Source organism: Microchirus variegatus, assembly GCF_963457635.1.
Source record: "Microchirus variegatus genome assembly, chromosome: 1".
Taxonomy (NCBI): Eukaryota; Metazoa; Chordata; class Actinopteri; order Pleuronectiformes; family Soleidae; genus Microchirus; species Microchirus variegatus.
In genome coordinates, this window is record NC_139802.1 from 9,753,841 (window position 1) to 9,774,902 (window position 21,062).

Below are 21,062 nucleotides of genomic sequence, written 5' to 3' on the forward strand. Positions count from 1 at the left end.
AATACACAATAACACAGTACTAAACCTGTAGGCTCTCTTATTGCTGTCTTCACTGTTATCCTGGTAGTCCGGTGTCTCAGTCAGCTGAAGTTCAGTCTGATCGCTCTGCTGAAGAAGCCCATTTGTCTGAATAAAAAAAGACAAACCAACATCAGGCATAATGGAGAATAATATATAGATATGGAGATACAGACAGACTGCATGAAGACAAAGGGACAACTGCCATCTGTCCCACATTCACACAAAGATGTGACAGCGGTTCAGCATTCATCTCTTAAACTAATGAGCACATTATATTTCCCCATAATGTCTATGCAATGTCTACCTCACTACTACCCGTGTTACCTGTCTTAGAAATGAGACAAGAATTAACAAAAGAAAAGAAAGAGAATAAAGACATGACACATGTGAAGACCTTCACATTTGCTTCCCATTGTCTTGTATAATTATTGAGTCCATTAATCAAGCAAATCTATTCCACATGTAGTAACTACATTCTACATTTTACTTTTATTTTCTACCTTACCCACTCTAATTATTCGAGATTGATTCGTGTGCTATTCATATGCAAATCTATTCAGCTTCTTGTTTTAAAATCTATACATTTATCTACTCTACACAAAAGCAATCACAAAACAACATTATCAGCCCATTATACTAAAAATCACTCTTATACAAAAAGGGGCCATGCAGTGCACTACTCACCACCTCAGCACTGGGAACATGGAGCATATTGGGGGGATGATAGCTGGACGATAGGGCCTGAGACTCAAGGGTGCTGGAATCCTGCAGCTGCTGGACAGTGGAGAACTGGGGCTGATTATAGTTGGATTCAGGGATGGTGAAACCTGGGGGGAAACAACAAAGAATAACCAGTCTCTTGAGTTAGGGATCATATTTGAGAGCATTGGCTGACGGAAACATTGGATTCAAAAAAGCTCAAAGAGTAAATAAAACAGAGGTCTGCAGATCAAATAATATGGTTTTGTGAGGAAAAGCCTAGCAATGAAAACTAAACTTAAGGAACTTGATTATGTAATGCAATTGCTGCATTTGTTTCTCAGCAAAAATGCACCTGATAAATCAATGAAGCAAAACTCTGACTTCAGCACAGCACAGCAAAATAACAGGCAGAAACCTGACCCATGAGCAGGAATGTGGACATTGTTGATTCACTGAGCATAACCATTCATTTTAATTGTTGACTATAACTTATGACCAACACAGTCTATAGCAGATATGTGTTAAATCTACATTAAAATTCATGACGATATATACGAATCATCTGCTCCTTGTCAAATGCATAAAAAGAAACAGTTTCCTTGTTGTGTACATAAACTGCATGCAACAATTGCTAAAAACTGAACTGGTCAGAAAATGTCCATAGGTTTTTGAGTATTCATACAATCTGTAGCAGGTCAACAGCCACTGTGAACCTCAAACAAAGCACAGCACAAATGATTTTCTTCAAAGAAATAGTAATAACTCCAATAATTATTTAGCAATGACAGCAGTACACTGTAGGGAACAATATGATTAGATGCTCAAGAGTCCTCTGCCCAGATGGATGTACCCTTGAGAATTGAATGACACCCAAGGCCATGTGGCCATGTCCCTAAAATGATTAAAATCCAGGTCTGTTCTGGTCAGATAAAAAGGATAAAGTGCCTCACGAGAGGACAAAAAGGTGGATCTGCCTGACAAATGTTTGCTGTCGGTTTGTTATGCTGCCCGGAGGAGCTTTCTAGAGACCCCTACTCTGGCTCAGACGGTGTAGAGGAAGAATTGAGACAGTGAGAGACACGGTCGTTTCAGAAATGGTATATGTCCAAATTAACACTTCTGAGAATCTGACATTTCAGAACCGCAGCAGTTGTATCTCATTAGTGCAGCTGCGATTAAAAAGTTACGTTATATTATTGATTACATCCCAAAACTAATCTAATATGAGGGTATTTCATTACTTATGTGGTTGCTTGAGGCAACCATGCATAATCACTGAACTCTAAAATCAAAAGGAAACCCAAGGTAAAAAATGTAGCTACAAATGTAAGTACAAATGTGTTTAGCAAAAAATTCTTAAGTCATATATAATATATAACATGACATATAACAGAGTCAAGTGTGTGTGTGTGTGTGTGTGTGTGTGTGTGTGTGTGTGTGTGTGTGTGTGTGTGTGTGTGTGTGTGTGTGTGTGTGTGTGTGTGTGTACCTTGCGTCAGAGCTTGCTGGTCAAAGGCTGGCTGAGGAAGTGCTGGCGTCTCAAACTGGCTGATGTTCTGTTGCAAAGCATGCTGGGTGGTCACATACGAGTCTGTAAACATAGATAAGGGAGATACTGTTGATTCGATTACCATTAAATCTTAACTTGAGTTTCAGTCTATACGCTTTCAAAATGTAATCTAGTGCAGAAGAGATAGCTGATGTCAAGTCTACTGCACCTGATAACATACATATGACTTGAGGCAGTCTGCTGCTTTAGAAAAGCAATGTAATAGCAACAAAAGAAGAAGAATATAGAATTTGTAAAACAAAAAAAATCTATATGAAGTACAGAGTTTCTATCTCACAGACATTTTTTAAGATAATAACAATTCATATAACAGTTCCTACCTTCCCCTTGTACTAGTGGTTGATCACTTAGGGCTGTCTCCAGTGTCACTTGTTGACCTCCATTAACAACCTCTGTCTGACCTAGTCCCAGCAGACTTTGTTGCTGCGCTGAGGAGCCAGATTGCTGTTGGAGGGCATTGGTGTCTATTTCTACTTCTATATCATGGGCCACAGTGCTTGCTCCGAGCGGGTCTTCTGTGGATTGTGGCTGCAGCTGCTGGGCCAGTTCATACCTGGTTTAGTGGGACAAGAAAAGCAAAACCTAAGATTTAAAACAGTCGTGAAACTTTTGCACCTTCCTTGTGACAGCTGGCACTCTTGTATGAGAACTGTAGACAAAAACACACTGACAAAGGCCAAACCTGTGTGTTTTCATGTGCTTCCTACAGTTGGGTGATGACTTAAAGGTCTTCTGGCAATAGGGACACATATAAGGTCTTAAGTCACTGTGGGTGGTCATGTGACGTCGTAGGCTGCCACTGGTGGTGAACGTTGTGTCGCACATCAAGCACTTGTAAGCCTTTAGGCCCGAGTGTGTCCTGATGTGAGCTTTAAGCACTCCAGAGGATGCAAAACCTCGACTGCACTGTACACACTTGTAGGGTCGTTCTCCTGTATGAGACCTGCAGTGATAAAAGAACATTAGTTTAAAGAGATCAGAGCAAAAAAGTGCAGCTTAAATACTAACGTTTATGTAAGCCTACAGGTACACGAGTGGGATATTATTCAAATAATCACATTTTCTTAATATGAGTGTATTGGCATTGGTGATTAAATCTTCTATGTTATATGTGACAGACCAGGGCAAAAAGTTAGCATAAAGTCCCTGTACTGTGGATTGTTGGGAATTGTTGGTACATCCAGTATTTTTTACAAACCCCTTACCTGACATGTTGCTTTAGATGGCTTGATTTCTTATAGGCCTTACTGCAGAACTGGCACTTATATGGCCGGTCAGTGCCCGTCACCTCCAGGTACTGCTGGAAAGTCAGACGAGGGTTCTGGGATGGGATGAGGCCTGTGAAGCAACATGTCAATGAGCAACACAAGGAAGTCGGGGAACAGAAATCTCATTTTGTGCACAAGCATGAAGAACACTTGAAGAAACATGGACAGGAAATCCAATGAACATCGCTTCCCACTTCAATCAAGGACTACAGAGAATGTCTGTGTTCATGATAGGTGAAAACAGATGCAACAACACAATACGGGTATTAACGTGTGTTTGCCAACACGTGCTCTTACCAAAGTCCGTGATGAGGATGGGTTCTTGCAGGGGGATATCGGGCAGAGGTAGATTATTCTTGGACACTTTGGCTTTGTTGGTTTTCCGTGGAAATTTGTGCTTCTTCTGCTGCAGGCTTTTGAAGTGAGAAGCAATGTGTGTCTTCCTGTGGCCTGATGTGCGGAAGATCTTGTCACAGTGAGGACAGGGGAAAGGACGTACACCTGGGAAGAGTTGGGGGGTAAAGAGCACTTTAAGAGAATGGGTAATTATTATAGTAAGTGAAACGTGTGCTTGGACACAAACATCAAGAGATTACTAAAAAATGTTGTAACATTTACTCCATAAGCCAATTAAAACAAATGATATAAAATCCACACATCAAACAAAATGGAATATGTCATGATAACATATCACAATCATTTATAATGTATCGTTTACTACAACTGAACACCAAATGGTAGAGGCTGTCACAAAAGTACAAAACACAATTTGTCTTACACATGTCTCATTTGACTTAACATGAGGAATAAAAGCACCTCACCTGTATGCAGCCGCATGTGCACCTTCATGCTGCCAGAGGTGGAGAAGCACTTCAAACAGCACTGACACTCAAAGGCCTTGATACCCGTGTGCGTTTTCATATGTGCTGTGAGCGTGCTCTTGACAGCAAAGGCTCGAAAGCATTGTTTGCACTTGAAAGGCTTCTCATGGGTGTGAATACGGATGTGTCGAACGAGGTCACTTGGTTTCTTAAACTCCTTGGCACAGTATGGGCAGCCGTGCAAGCGGACGCCGTTCTCTTCCCTGATGGAACCTGGAAAGGGAAAGCAAAGCAGCTGCTGATGTGGTCTTGTTAATCAACACTTTCACTGAAAAGCGCCATAAGACCTGTGGCTCTTCCAATTCTAAATCAGTAAAATACTCACACACAAAAATACCCTTTACCTGGCATTTGTACAGGTTTCTTAAAAATGCTCCTTTTCTTCTCCCTGGCTGGTTTGTCTGGCCCTTGTACTTTCTTGGTTTCTGCAGCAGCGCCTTCTGTGCTCTCGTCCTGTATCTCTCTGGATAGGGCATCACCCTGTGGCTGAACCACACTCAGCCCACTGTTCTCCAGAGCTTGCTGCATAAACAGGAGAAAATTGCTCACACAAGTTGTGGAAATACTAATTAAATGACACGAGAAAAAAAATCTAAGGTGGATTTTGAATATAAGGAACAACATAACATTAATTAAAGGACTTAAAACATCTATTATTTCATTTGCTTGCATGAATAAGGGAATAACTAAGGGGGAATGAAAAACTGTTATGTGTATACATATACATATGTTTGTGGACATGGTTCTATTACTAATTAACTTAACTTTTTTTAATCATTAATAGTTTACCTTTCGAATGTATTAGTCTTTCTGTTTAAATTGTCACTAAAAAAATCAATAACAATGGAAAAAACGTGGGTAAAAAAACAACAAAAACATCTCAATGGCAATCACACCACATTTCCCATTATAAAGCATTGCAGTGTCCATTATATGTCCTATCATTCTGCAAAATGCTGCCATTCAGTCACTAAAGAACAGCAATGTGACAGAGCCTATATCATTTGGTTTCAAACAAACAATTTCAGGATCATTTCAGTGAATTTATGGAAAATATTTTAGTCTTTTCATCTTTCTTTCACAATATATCCCCAATGGGGCGCCTGTGATCACTGCCTACACTGACAGACGTGTGTGTACTTGTATTTGTTACCACTTTCGGGCCTTTTCTGGAATTAACACCGACCTCGTCAGGACCAGTAGTTCTCATGGAGACCAAAGCCTGGTCCTAATTAGGCAGAACCTCATTTATGGGGAACTGCTTACGTTTAGGGCTAATATATGAATTGTGGATAGCTTAAGGTTAGGCTTTAACTGATTATAGTTAAGAAAGAGAGAGTGGAGAGAAGATGGCAACGAGCTGGTCTACTCCATTTGAGTATTGCTTTCAGAATAATGCTTGAATTATTTGGACTAGGTCATGCATATCAGTCAGTTTGTCGAGTTTTGTTCTGATCACTCAATAAATATGTGTGAATGTAACCAACTCACCTGCAAGATGTCCTGGTTGATGGCAGTTTCCATGGCAATAGCCTGCTCTGGGGGTTGGGGCTGGGCTGTCTCCCCACTGACCTGTTCAGACAGCTCAAGAAGCTGTTGGATGACATCTGTCACCCCTTCGCCACCCTCTGATCCTCCTGGGCCCTGACCTGTGGTCTCTGATTCCTACAGGAGGAGAAAAGGGGGTGACATGAACATGAAGACACAAGATGAGGACCAATGTGTCAAAGGGCTGGGAAGGGCAATGATTTAAAACCTCACACATTTTTATTAGGGGTTCCATGGAGCATTAAATGAGAAAATGATAATGACAATAAAACAGAGGCTAAGTTTACAAACACAGAGTAAGGCTAAACAATTAATCATTTTCAAAAAAGAAATTGCAAAAGCTACAACTTAATTGTTCTATTGTTGTAAGCTAATGTTGGAAAAATGTAACGCCATTAATCAAACCATAAATAATGAATATTTGGAGGGTATTACATGTGCTAGTGCTCCGTCTTAATTTAAATCAATAACACAACAAATGCTGAACTGAAAAAGTTCTATTGCAAATCAAATCACAACATGTCAGCAAAATAACAAATGGATATTTCACTCTAAACGTTCAGAACTAACACAGACTAAGCCTTTTTTTGTGTGCATTCAGTCACTAATCACCTCACTTGGAACCCAGTATTGATACTAGTCAGGGGCCTCTCTTTACTTTCTTAAGAGCTTCTGAAGCAAATGGCTCTGGCTTCACGAGATGTTCGAAACGTTCCATGCTTAACATGATTGAGTCACATTGTATCTGCAGATAATGCATTCATCTGATGCACATTACATTGGTCTATGATGGATGTACTGTCAGCTGCAGCTATGGTGACTGGGGCCACACTGTCAAACTATAGCTTTGTGACATAGTGCATTATCGTGATGAAAGCAGCAATTAGAAGATGGTAAATTGTGGCTGCAAACAAATGTACATTGATCTGCCATGTGACTGGCACGGTGAATAACTGATTTCATAACTGGAGTTAGCAGATATACAGGTGTTCCTTATGAAGTGCTCAAAGAGAGTATATAAACATTACTAAACTGGAGATAGAAAATGTAATTAGTTACCTAATAATTACCAAAAAATGTTGATGCATTAGTACAATTATAGCAAACAAGGGAGATCATTAAGAAGAACGTTGGCAGGCTCAACCCTACATTTTAGACTATGCCAGGAAAAATCTGGCAGAAGAACTGCTTTATGGGCAGAGGGGAAATAGCTGAACAGCGACTGAAGCCAAAGCTGTAGTTTTTAACAGTGAGACATCAGGTAAACCCAGTGAAGTGTTATAACCAGCATTATCAACTGATTAAGACAAAAATAAAAAATAAAATGTTTTCTATCCAGCAATAAAGAAGCAATGTGTTTGAGAGAAAGTCGGGAGTTTGACAAAAAACAGCTCTCATACCATGGAGTGAGATAAATGCTACCAATTATCTTGACAGCAGACTTTGAAATAACTCAAAGAATTAGTCACTTATTCGGCAGGATTATGGTGTTAAGTATTTCTGCTGATGCTATCTTCTTTCTCTGTGCCTGTCACATTTTATGAAATTCAAAATAATATCTCACAGTAAACTCAGTAACTCGATAAAAAAAAAAAAACTCAAGTCATCATTACATCTTCCATCAAGCCAGAAATTGGATAAAACTTGGCTAAATTGAAACAGATATGCAACATTAAGTATACGAAGAAAAGCCAAAAAATTGTTTTTACTAATCTTTCTTAGCTTAAGAACCTTAATCTCTCCACCTCTGTGATTGAAGACACAGCCAATGACTTTAGAACTAATGGGTGCCAAGAACTCCAGTATACCTCCTTAACCTTATATAGCAAAGTCAAGAATATATTCACAGTAGATGATGGAGAAAGAAAGGATAGCAAACTTTTTGCTTATGTCTTTTTTTTTTTACATGCTGCTCTCTTACCCCAGTGCTGGTAGGTACCTCAATCACAGAGATGTGCATCTTGCTGATGTGGGCGTTCAGACTGCCCAGCTTCTTGAATGCACAGCTGCAGTCCATGCATGGGAACAGAGGCACTCCTTTAGTCTGTAAGACAACATACAAAGCACACACAAAATGTATGCACTGCTGTTTTAATTACCATTTTAGCGACTTATTCTAGTCAATGAACATCACACCAATATTTTTGTTTTAGAATTGAAATGTACTGATCTCTAGCTGTCTGAGTCCCAAACCAAACTGATATCTGGATGTTGGGTTGTTAATTTGTTCAGACGAATTTGTAGCACCATGTTCAGATCAGCTGGTAGGTCATATCCGATATTCCTGCTTTGACCATTAAAGGTAATAATAGCTGTTATTAATTTATGAGGCCTGGGAGTTTACAGACAAGCCTGATAATGTGTCATCATTTCATACCACCTTATAATGGCCATAAAGAGACAAACACACTCAGACAAAAAGGCCAGAGTTGTCCATAATGGCTCAGATGTAGGGTGACCATTAATTATTCATTTACTGCTTTTTCCTCCACTTGGGGGTCAGCGGTGGAGCTGGAGCCAATCCCAACTGTCATAGTGCAAAAGGTGGGGTACATCCTGAACAGGGGGGTGACTATTAGAAATGAGCAAATACCAGATGAAAATACAACGGGGAAGAGGAAACGCCAACATAGACTGTTCTGTTTGCTCTTTTTAGAGGTTTCCACAGAAAGGAAGGTTATATCCGTTCACAGTTTAGAGACATCGAAGAAACAGACAGTATTGACACTCTCACCCTTTGTTAAGTTAAGAAATGTGCATACTTTCAATTTTACAGGTATAAATCTTGAGTACTATAATAACACAGTAATGGACCGCTCTCTTGTGCATATCACCACCCAAGGCATGATGTAAATAACGCATGCACTAATACAGTTCTATCTTACTTGATATATTTACTTCCAGAAGCATTATCTAGAATCTGTCAATATAATAATAAGTGTCAATAGTGTGAAAACCCCTGAAAATCAATTGTGGAAAAGCAGTGCAGATGTTTGGATAGTAAACAGTGGAGTTTTGAAGATGCCTGGGAGGAGCTTGAGGGGAAGAAAAGGTCCAGGGGCCTCATTTATAAAACTGTGCGTAGGACCGACGTCAAAATCGGCGTACGCACGAAGCACAGAAAGTGCTTACGCACAAAAATATCCTGATTTATAAAACAGTGCGCACGCACGTCCTACGCTGATTTCCCTTTATAAATCACAATCTACTCTAAATGTGGCGCACCTGTTTGCGGGTCATACCACGCCCATATTTGCCGATAAATATTCAGAGAAACGCCCCTCATAAATATTGATTCATGACTGAAATCATGCCGAAATCGGAGAGAAAGGCCAAATAACGTAATTTCACGAGGTGGAAATACTTGTCGGGGAGGTGGAGAAGAGGAAGGCTTTATTGTTTAGTGTTCTAGAGTGGCAGCATGTGGCGGATAATGTCAATGCTGTTTCATCAGAAGGTCGGAGTGTGGCCGAGGTGAAAAAAAAGTGATCAGACATTAAAGTAGACGCAAAAAAGCGCCTGGAGTCACACAGGCAGAGCGTCTGTGCCACGGGCGAGGAACAGGCCAACCGGAGCTCACCCCGCTGGATGAAAAACTGGTGGGGATCATCGGGGAATCCCTCCTGAGTGGAGAGGTGACGGAGGTTTAGGGGGACACCCATGCAGGTGTCGCGCCAATGTAGGTATATCCGACAGAAAGTGTTGCCGCGGAGGCGGAGAAACAGTGGTGCGCTTGCTTTCACCCAAGTAAATTAAAACAATTGCATTGTTTAATGATGTATTTTATGTATACTTCACATACTACTCTATAACGTCTGGCAAAGATATGGGGGGAAACACATTAATTCAGACTGTTTACCTGTCTGCCATAATTTGTATCCCCCCATATTTTTGGCTAGAATAGAAGAAAGCTGTTAATAATACCAGAGGTTATAGACTAGTATGTGAAGTACACATAAAATAAATCATTAAACAATGCAATTTTGAGTTTTAATTTACTTGGGTGAAAGCAAGCGCACCAATGTTTCTCTGCCTCCGCCTCCGTGGCCAGGGTGAACACTTTCTGTCGGGGATACCTACATTGGCACAACACCTGTCGCCAGAAACCCGAGTGTTGTGAGCACTTGGAGCGGGACTGGCACGGCGTGGTTTCTGCGGGTGCTCCTCTCTAAGGATGGGCCCAATGCCGCACACAGATCCAAGAGGACAGCTCGTGGGAGTCGGAAACGGCTCATCAGCCACTCATCACTGTTGGCCAGTGGATCTAGCTCGTCTCGGAAGTTCCGCTCCCTCCGTAGCCTTCCGTTTGACACATCCTCTAACAGTGCCAAATCATTGTGCGCCATGACGCATTGTGAGTACCTGCCTTTATATGCCCGTCGATTAGGTATCTGCTACACGTGTTAGAATTACCCTGATATCAGTGAATACATAATTTGCCCTACTGTTGTCTTACTATTGTCCTAAATCATTATGTTTCCCGTGTGCACTCCAGGGAGTTAGCTTGTTTGTTCGTTGTAGAAATGTAGTTGTTTTTATCCATTTCTTGCAAATAAACTGTTCATATATGAGAGGTAATATAACTTATAATTTATTTTACACGATCAGTTTCACACATTTCTCCCGTTTCTTTCTTCTGCCATCAGTGGCGCAGTTTCGCCTTACCCCAGGTATGTGCGTACGCATGGGTCAGAGTTGGCGTGGAGGACCGCACATTTTCCCGTCAAGTTCTCTTTTTATAAATCCCATGGTTTGCGTAGAGAGTGGCGTACGCCTTCTTTTGTGCGTACGCAACGTTTATAAATGAGGCCCCAGGTCTTCACCACAGGCATGAGAACATGCCGAAAAACTGAAACAGTAATTACTGAAAGTTTTCAGTGAAACAAATGTGATAGTTGAGCATGACATTAAATTAAAGGAAGCATAAGGATCAGTGTTTCTGCATACTGAAGTATGCTTGCCCACGGTCGAACTCCAGCGCCACTTGACCAGATGAGTTTGGTGCGTGTTTGTGAAAATATGAGGGCATATAAAAGAGCTCCCGTGAGACGTTCACAGTACCGCGATGAGAGGTACAGTATGTGTGGGTTAAGGATGAGCGTGCACCGCTTTAGAACATTTGGAGGAACGACAAGTCGACAGAGGAGTAGTGTCATATGTGTGGGTGGGAATGTCAGATCACTGGTTTCAGAAAGTTACTGAGATTAATCAGAAAGATGGGACACAGCCTAATTCACTGTCCTTAAGACTTAGGGTAAGCAGTTCCTCTAACTATTTTTGCTGAAAGCATTTGAAATTAAATAACCTAAATCCGTGATAAATTGATGACAATGCTTGGTTGCCTGACTTTTATTCATCATTTAAAATTCATAAAAACTGTATCTAAAGTTTTGGGCTTGAGTCCCAGTTGGAACAAGGGCTTTTCTGTATGGAGTTTGCATGTTCTCACCATGTGTGCATGGGTTTTCTCCAGATTCTCGGGCTTCCTCCCACAGTCCAAAAACATGCATATTCTGAACATAATAATGGATCACAGATTTAGGTTAAAATATCTTTGACACCAGCTCTGCATTTTCTTACGTGAATTTGGGATAAGCTGTGATTTTGACATTTGTATGCAGACAGTGTTACAGTCTCAACATGCCTACATCCTACACACCAAACCACTCTGCTGGATTCGGCCACAATTACTTTACTCCCTCGGCTCCTCAATATGCATCTGCTCATAAAATCTGTTGCAAATAATGCCTGACCATAATTTATTCATAAAGTCAGTCAATCACAGGGACAACCTCTATCTGCTACTGGGAAGCTGAAGAACCCTTGTGAAAATGAGATACATTATTCAAATAGTCCTGCTGTTTGGCTTTCCAGAAGTAATTCAATCATGTGGACACATCACAGGCTTTTAGCACAGAATACATAATCATGCTAGCAAGTAGGAACAATTAAGACATCCTTGCTTAATTTAGTCAAAATCTAGTTTAAACAGTAAGAAGTGCAAGTGAAAGACAGTGCTGGGCATTCATTCAAAAGACCATTGGACTAGTTGAACCATTCAAGGAAATTATTTAAAATTTCACTTAAAGGTCCAGTGTGTAACATTTATGAGAAATTTGAATTGAACATACTACCCACCAGCATGCTTGTACAAGGGTATAATAACAACATTTCATAGCCTTTAAATAAGCCTTTTATATGTAGGCTCTTAGATCTTGTGTCAGTATGATTCTAGAGAAGCCCCAACAGGAAAGTGTTTTGAGGCAGAGGCTTACTATGCAAACATAACCCCAATGCATAAACCAGAGGAGGAAGGAGGAAATGACAGAGACAGTGGGGGGAGTGCAGAGAATTATGAAAGAGTGTTTACATCCTTTCTGCCATGTGAAGGACACTGTTGTCCCCTAATGCAGTTGGGAAAGGGGGGGGGGGGGTGAATGGAGGAGTCCTCCGTTTGTTGCTCTCTGCAGTCTCATCAGATTTCACTAATTCTTAAACCAAGTACCTCATTGAAAGCTGGCTGGCTCCTTCATTCCTACTTTAACCCTGAAGTGCAGAAGATTAAAAGCCTTTGTTTGAGGCGGTCTTCAACTACTGATATCCGTTTTCTTCTGAAGAAAAAGTGTGTTTAATAAAGATACTTTAGATTTTCTGTGCCATGATATCTTTTTGAGTAATGACTTGCATTTGCAGTTTTAACCATTAACTGACAGGAAGAATTTAAAGGTCCCATATCTGGCAACTGGTAGGGCCTCCAGAGTCCCAAATATAAGGATTTAAATGAATAAAAAGTTAATTTTGCATAATATGGAACCTTTAAGAGTTTTGACCAATATATATTAACAATTAAAGTTCCAGTGCAAAACCTCTAATGGAATTCTGAGTAATTACCATAACACTGCCAGCTGCCATGACATATCACTTTTCTGTCTCTCCTTCTCCCTCACCACCAGAGACAGAGAGAGGGAGTTGTTTGTCTCCTGCTGAACAAGACATTACACAGTTATTTTATGATATAGTATGTGTATTTTACCATAGCATTACTCATCCACAAAACTTAGAGCTGCAGCTGTGACTGACACATGCAGTCAAGTAATCAGGCAGTTGTTTAGGTAGCACTTGATTTGTTTCGAGTTCCACTGGCGGAGCACACATTTTCAATCAGACAAACGCATTTATATAAGCTTGAGAAGGCATTTGTGCAGCTCCAATGAGCATACCAGTTTATTTTTGGAGGTAGAATTCACGTCTAATACTTATACGTCTGCACTTCTCAGTCACAGCCAAACTTTGCGCAGTCGTCTCTCTTTACAAACACCATGTAGCTGTTGTGCTTTTGCCTTTCCTCCATCAGTCACAACTCAAGACCAAAACAAACTATACTAAGGAGTACATAAAGCTGCATGGAGCTGAGAGGCTTAAACAGCATTGCTTGAACATATTTGACAATGGTTTGAATCTAACGGACATTTATTTATATATAAAGGTTATGGAACTGTCCAGGGTGTACCCCGCCCTATGTCACCTGAGATTGGCACAGTGCCAGCGCGACCCTCATGTGAAGGATAAAGTGGTAGAAGATGGATGGATAAAAGTTTCGTACTACAGCCTTAAACTCAGCAGGTACTCTCTGTTGTGGGTCTCACTCGGAGGTAACAGTCCATGGACATGTTTCTGAATAAAAACCACTAGCAAGCTTTGCTGAGGACTGAGGTAAATCTGGCCAATAACAGTTATTGTGTTTGCCCAGTTTGGTCAGGGTCACACACTGCTGTGCACAGCTTAAGATGAGGCAACAATATGCCAACAAACTGCTAAAAACGATATGTCCTTGTGTAAAGTTCTGAATGCTCTGTGTGATAAGAAACAATTACTGCAACAAAAAATCCATCCCTGGAGTATGTTGTAAGTATACCTGACTGCTCAACACAGTGAATTAGGTATGAGGCATGTTATTCATACTCAATTAATTCTAAAAGGAACACCATTAAAACAACCCGACTGTAGAGGCACAAATATGTTTATGAGGCTGCACTGATTTCTTGTGTCTCTCTTAAGGAGGGATAATCAAGTCAGATGCTTGAAAGTCTCTTTGTTTATTAATTATGAACAGATGGAAAGTAAGTGCAAACGTTGGTGTCATTTTCCACAAGTGTTGTCAATCTTCATCTATCAAAGAGTGCTATTACAGGCTAAATGGAGATTACAATAGATAGGACATTGACAGCTGAACAAGTATTAGACTTAAGGGAAAACAAAAGTCTATGTGTTTAATTATGTGTCTGGTCTGTTGTTACCTGTACAGCATTGATGATATTAGTTATGATGTAAATAAAATTCCACCTCTTTGGGCATATTTTGATTTCTATCTGTTCAGTAAATACATTTTAAGTAATCAGACTGTCCTAGTTTCACCACCACTGCCAAGCCACCCATATGCAAGCTTTGTTAACAACCCAACAAATGGAGGAGAATTCTTATCCTGTCAACATGAACATTTCCTAGGGAGGACTTTCATGTGTACAATTTTTGCAATCTCTCCACCACGCTTTGGCACAGAGACCAGGTGACCTCAGAGACAGGGCAGAGCACCATTAGAGACCCAAGTCCAGACTAAATTAGGATGAATAAATCAGGTTGGCTGCTGTGCAATTCTTACAAGGCAGAAGAACCAAATGGGGAACAAAGAGCTGCAATTTCACCTCATTCCCTTTCCACGGACAAACAATGTGGCAAGGTGTCCTGCTGCATTAAGTGTAACAAGCTGTGAGCAGGAGGGTTGGCAATTTAGTTTGGGAAGGAGGTGCACAAAAATATATTTGTTTTTTTATATATATTTATCAGCAATCAGAATAAAGGAAAACAATAAGCAACATGTATTTGATATTTCAGCATAAAGTTCATAACTTTACAGCAATTTACCAGTCTCTTAATGTCTTAAAGTGCACACTACACGACTGTGACCGAATCACTCATGTAATCGAAAAGACTAGCAGTTGTTGCGAGTTCACATAGCAACTGACAAAACCGGTGTTGTCTTCATATTCAGATTTCAGCCATCGTCAACCCCCATCCCAGTCTCTCTGATTGGTTGGGGTTTCTGAAGTTACTGCAGATTTAGATAAAATTTCCAGCGTCATAAAAATGAGATTGGGACCTATGACGCATATGGAAAGCGTTGGCAGGTCTCTTTAATCACATATTTAAATATTTCACACTGAGCAACAGCATAGTGCTAATAGAGGGGACAGTGGGAACTGGAAAATCAGGTTGAAAACCATGTACTATGAATTAGGCTTCAGCTTTTGGATTCTTGCTCTCCGGTTCCTTAATCAAGAACTGGAATATATTCTCAAATGAACAAAATCCAGCAATCAAAGGCTGATTTATCATTCACTACTGGAGCTCAGAAACACTTTAAGAGTCTTGTTTTGGGACAACATTTGTATTTTATCCGCTTTGAACAGAAGCCAGCAAAGCATATTCACATTATCTTTATATTGTCCTGTCCCTGATGACAATTTATGGTTATTCATCTCTAATTGTTGGTCAAGACGTTAACTGGACGGATTCAAGTCTTAGATCTGTCAATTTCATCTGTTTCCGTCAGTAACAGAAATGCTATTTGGATGTTTACTTAGAAGCAAGTAAATTCTTGTTTTTGTTTTTTTTAGTGTGGTAAGTATTTCTACCGGTTGTGCAGGTGTTTGTGTCTGTGCATTCTTACCTCAGAATGAACTCTCTGAACGTGGGAATGCAGGTTCCCTTTCTGGGAGAAGGACGCGGGGCAGAAAATGCAGAGGTGAGGTTTCTCCCCGGTGTGTCTCACCATGTGAGTCTGCAGCACCACCTTCTGGTTGAAAGCCTTGCCACAGTGTGAGCACTTATAGGGCCTCTCACCTGAAAGAGGAGAGCAAGGCGAGGTCAAACAGATGCTCTTACTGCGGGAGACTAATATGACTGATAACAATTTGATACTTTAACAACTGCAACTTAGAGAAATTACTTCTTAAATAGACTCCTCTGTTAAAAAAACACTATTTAAAGCAGCCTTTTTAGGCTAATTATGCCAATGGCTCAGCATTACTATGATGGTTTGCAAGCACAAGGAAATTCAATAAATTCAGATCTTGTACCCATAACAACTTCTCCGTGTGCATGTGTGTGTGCGTTCACCCGAAGTGACTCTTCATCAGGTTAAGAGCTGCTTGAGATTCAAAGCACAGAGAAATCAACCCCATCCACCAATTCTCATTAATCCAACAACAAGGCAGCAAAGCAGACAAATGGACTTTTGGATGATGTGTAAACAACATGTGGGTGGTAGCTACTGGCTATGTTACCTGAACTCAGGCAGCGGAACAACCACAGAGAAACAAAAGAATATCAGAATTTAAGCAGCATATTAGAATTCAACCCACACCACGTCACTGTGTGACAGCTGAGTGATGAACTGAGGTGAAGTTTACGCTTCCTCAGAAACAGTCAGACAATTGAAGAAAACTTTATCAGTCTAGTAAAGAAAAATAAACGGAAACTTTTTTGTGTGTAACACTGCCTAGAATACAACTCAGATGCCATTAAGAACTGGATAAAAAAGGAAACTTCAGTTTTGTGCTAGCATCACCCACGCACCCACACAATCTACTAGTGCATCCATTACCTGTGGTTTTGACACAGCAGGTTGAGCCCAAACCTATTACAACCAAGTACCAGTGTCCACCCACACTGTGGGATTTGTGGACAAACAAATCTCATGGATTTTTACAGTCCTTTAAGCATAACTCATTCCCTCACCTGTGTGTATTCGTATGTGTCTGACAAGCTGGCTGGGCTTTTTGAAAGCCTTTCCACAGTGAATGCAGCTGTTGGTGAATGCGCTGCGATCAATGTTTTTCTTGTAGTTTCTTGAACTAGAGTTGTGTGGCCTGAGGAAACACACACACAAAACATGGTTTTAAACAACAGGGGACCTACAAAAGGATACAAGATAATTAATAAGTATATATTGATTAGAGATTTCACATTAATCATAACTTCATAACAAACATATCATTTTCTTGCCCACCATGAAACAACAAGTTGCAACTTAGACTGCAGCAGTATTGTCACACAACAGGTTTGTAACATAATGTGACTCAAAGCAAAGTATACAAGTCATTTGTATTTTCGCATACAACAAAACAGAAAGTCTTAATAGATTTTTCTTATTTGCAGTATTTTCTGGTGACTCAGCTGTGGTTTGCCTTCACTAATAACTGCCTTTAGATAATTTGTACACAGTACTTACAATAGTTGCCCTTGTACAGGATAATTTCAGCATTTACATACTGAGGCTAATGAATAAATAAGGATGTACTGTGGATGTCTGTGTCCAACCTCAGACAGCCAGTCTATGGTTTATATTTCAACTTTAAAATCTTTAAAGAAATAATTCCAGCAGTCGTGTCATTTTGCAAAATTTTAAATATCTTTGCCTAACGAAGCTGCTTCAGGAGTCCATTTATCAACAAAATGCAAATTAGATCCCCAATGAGAACCTCTATTAGTCACGTATTGGTCTTGGTTAAATGCAGTGAATCTCTCCCTGACCTCATCTTGGCGTGACTCTTTGTGTGCTCCTTGAGGTGCGCAAACGTCTTGAACTCCTTGTCGCAGGTCTTGCAGGTGTAGACCTTAACGCCCGACAGCTCTTTACGATGCTCCTCCAAGTGTAGAGAGAGCTGGCTCTGAAGAACGAACTCATCTCCACACTCGACACAGATCAAGTTCTGTAGGGGGGCGTCACAAAGTAAAGAAACAGATAAACGGCTGTCTATTACACAGAGATATAAAAACCATGACAGTTTGATGAGTCGAGTGAGGTTACTGACCTCTTCCTTCTCGTGCAGCATGATATGAGATTTGAGGCTGGCGATGCGTGAGAACCTTTTATTGCATACAGGACATGTAAAGTCTGAGGTGGTGTGTGTGGACTTGTGAAGGATGAGGTTGAACTCCACGTTAAACGTCTGTGAGCACTGGTCACACCGATGGGGCTGCAAAGGGAGAGAAAGAAACTTGAACAACTTAAATCGATGGTCAATATTGGGAGCATCATATGGGATCCGATTTCTCTCTGCAATGCAGTTGTAGCTGCTCTTGGTGGCGACACGGGGGGAGAAATTGTAGATATACAACAAACTAGAGGAAATAACATCTGCACCTCAAACAGTTTGCTACTTAAATTGGCTCAAGCTCCTACAGAGAAAGAAGGAAGCAAGATAAACAGATTATTAAACTATTGCCTGAAAAGATAAAAAAAAAAAAAAAAAAAAAAAAAAAAGTATTTATATGTGACCATTATCCTGTCCAAAATAGTTGTGATATACAAAATTGTTCCAATAATTAAATAAAAGCTGAAGAAGAAAGGAAATTGTGAATAGGGTAATCAAAGAATATTTGATTATGAAATATCTCTTCCAAGAGACCAAGAGGCAAGGCAAGGCTAGCCCAAGTTATAAATTACATTAAGCTGACAGACTGAATTTATGACAAGAAACTGAAGAGAGCAGAAGCAAATAGCAACACTCCAATGAGTCCAACTCAGACTGTGTGATGGTACTTCATATAACTGATATATACAAGACCTGTAGTATCTCTTTAACATTCTTTTTAATTGCATGGACTGAAGAACCAAGCTCCTTACATAGATGGTTATGACAAGCGACACAGTGTGACAGCATGTGAGTGTAAGTGGAACTAAAAGGATTGAAGGCAAATATGTGACTCACTCAAACACAAAGTAGATGATTATTCAAATATGAATTAATAACTGAGCTTGAGTTTTTGCAAAGTTGTCCATTATTTATGTGCTCTTTTTACTGACGATCGTTTGGATAATTAGTTCAAATTATATTCCCACCAATAACAATGCAGCCACCATCATCACACACTGAACATTAGTGCACAGTAACAATTATTCATATAATGAATTTGAATTTTAAGGGGAAAAAAATTCATACGGATAACCACTGAATTTGATTTACTATTACTGGCAACTGACCACTGCAGCAGACTGCAGCTGTGATTCAGCATACAGTAATATTTACAGTGCTATTTAAAATTGTTATCGGGCAGCCAGGGCTGTGGGTGGGTAGACATGCTACTCCTTTCTCAGCAAAATTTCAGTTTTAGTTCTGCTGAAAATTCTCTACACCAGCAAAACACAAAAAACAGCAATTCTGTGCAACATCAGTAAATGTATGTCTGCAGCTTTCCCCCCCAAAAAAGGCTAACTGTATCAAATGCAAGCAAAACTTCAATTCAGCTCATGACGTTCCACAATAGCTTTCACTGCAGGAGCAGAGAACATGTGCACAGGATAAGACTGTCCTACTCAATGAAGATAAATGACTGAATGACACGCAATTTGCATTGATTTAGGACAAATGGCAAGGAATGTATTGTTTCACTTTGGTTTAAGAAGGGAAAAGAAAATATGTTTTCTTTACTATCAAACTGCAAAACAAATTGGCACCCAAGTATACGTGATACAATCGAATTGGGAGCATGTTATGTGGATAATTATTGCTATAAAGGTGAGTTATTTACCAAAGACATGCTCTCAATGAAAAAACACTCAGAGGAATCTTCCACCAAGCAGCAGTTAAAACCATGTTCCTTATGTTTCAAAAGCAGCTGCCACCAAATACAGTAATTGGCATTATCAATCAGATAATCTGCAGCAGCTCTGAACTTCCAAATTGTGCGACATCTGGAACATTGTTATGATATTAACTGCAGCATTTAACTAAAGCGAGTCGAGTATTCTCTTCTGACTCTTCTTTTGCCCCAAGCAAAATCTGAATAAAAGCAAACTCGTGAATTATGTGTAGTTTTCAACCATGGTGGCATAGCAGCGTCAGCTCAGAGGACCCTGACAATTCCGTGTTTTTCATATCCTGCTGTAATGATGATCTACAGGTGAAAGAGTATGGTGAAGAATTTAAGTGATGAATATTGGTTGTAACTCATGAAGGTAATCCTCTACAAAGGTAAACAACACCAGAGATGGCGCTCACTGCTCTAGTAGAGGCCTGAACTCCTCTTTACATCTGTCCTGTGGTACTCAGCTTGTATGACAGCATCTCCCTAGACTTTCTCATCACTAGGCAGATCAGAATATAAGCCTTTTTCAAACAAAGTGGTTAAAACTCAATAAATATTTGACAGAGATTATACCGAGATGAACTGCAAGAATACAACATTCTTGTGCTGATGACAGAGAGCAAGCACACTCTGCTAAGAATTGTTTAAAAACCAACACATGTTCACTTTCTTGTCATGACTGACCAAGGTAACCTCTGTGCCGTCACTTGCCTTGTCATTGACCTCATGCTCGCGGAGATGCTTCTGCAGCTGGCTCTCAGTGGTGAAGATCTGAGCACATATTGTGCATTTCTTGTCCTTGTGTTCTTCATCACTGAAACTGTCCACTTTAGCTTCACTGGGATCTCCATCTGACGAGAAACACAATGGGAAAAATTCAATTCCAGTTCAAGATGCTTTCTCTTGAGACAAGAAGAGCTGGGGTAGATAGCGTAAGAGTGCATCTTCAATGTGTTTTCATTAGTGGCTAATAATCTCTGACACCAGCTGTTTTCAACTGAAATGTTATTTTTCATCATGATAAACCTTTCTCATGTTACATGCTGGGGTGGTTGGATTCTAAGGACACATGTTTACCTGGCATCTGAAATAATTCAGTGTACCTTTAAGTGCAGCCTTCTGCATTAGCATAAACAAATGAAAAGTCGAGAAATGGAAGGCTACCAAACCAGGCTAATAATAGAGGTAATCATTCTCAACTCAGCCTCCTAAGGTTTCCCAAATTAAGTATTTTTATCAGAATGAAATGTCACTTAAGACCATTAGACCTAGGACTGCATGCATGATATGGCCAAAAATCAACTGATATCACCGATACATAATTTTATTATATTTGCTACTGAGAGAATTTTTAAGAAAACAGGTATTTGTGCTTTTAAACATCTTTATGGACAAAAACAACGTTTTTCACACGTGTAAAAA

At 40.0% G+C, this 21,062-nt stretch overlaps 1 protein-coding gene across 1 annotated transcript in view; it reads right to left on the reverse strand.

Moving 5' to 3' along the window:
- Positions 1 to 21,062, reverse strand: part of znf236 (zinc finger protein 236) — a gene marked incomplete at its 5' end in the record, with an annotated part of 41,961 nt that overhangs the window by 19,120 nt on the left and 1,779 nt on the right. The window contains 16 exons of the mRNA XM_083898041.1: positions 26 to 126; positions 706 to 848; positions 2,213 to 2,314; positions 2,614 to 2,846; positions 2,976 to 3,236; positions 3,499 to 3,631; positions 3,859 to 4,062; positions 4,383 to 4,655; positions 4,787 to 4,964; positions 5,934 to 6,107; positions 7,912 to 8,034; positions 15,718 to 15,890; positions 16,788 to 16,918; positions 17,583 to 17,761; positions 17,864 to 18,028; positions 20,352 to 20,491. Coding sequence (XP_083754167.1) covers positions 26 to 126; positions 706 to 848; positions 2,213 to 2,314; positions 2,614 to 2,846; positions 2,976 to 3,236; positions 3,499 to 3,631; positions 3,859 to 4,062; positions 4,383 to 4,655; positions 4,787 to 4,964; positions 5,934 to 6,107; positions 7,912 to 8,034; positions 15,718 to 15,890; positions 16,788 to 16,918; positions 17,583 to 17,761; positions 17,864 to 18,028; positions 20,352 to 20,491 — 2,713 coding nt within the window. The remainder of the gene's footprint in view (positions 1 to 25; positions 127 to 705; positions 849 to 2,212; positions 2,315 to 2,613; positions 2,847 to 2,975; positions 3,237 to 3,498; positions 3,632 to 3,858; positions 4,063 to 4,382; positions 4,656 to 4,786; positions 4,965 to 5,933; positions 6,108 to 7,911; positions 8,035 to 15,717; positions 15,891 to 16,787; positions 16,919 to 17,582; positions 17,762 to 17,863; positions 18,029 to 20,351; positions 20,492 to 21,062) is intronic.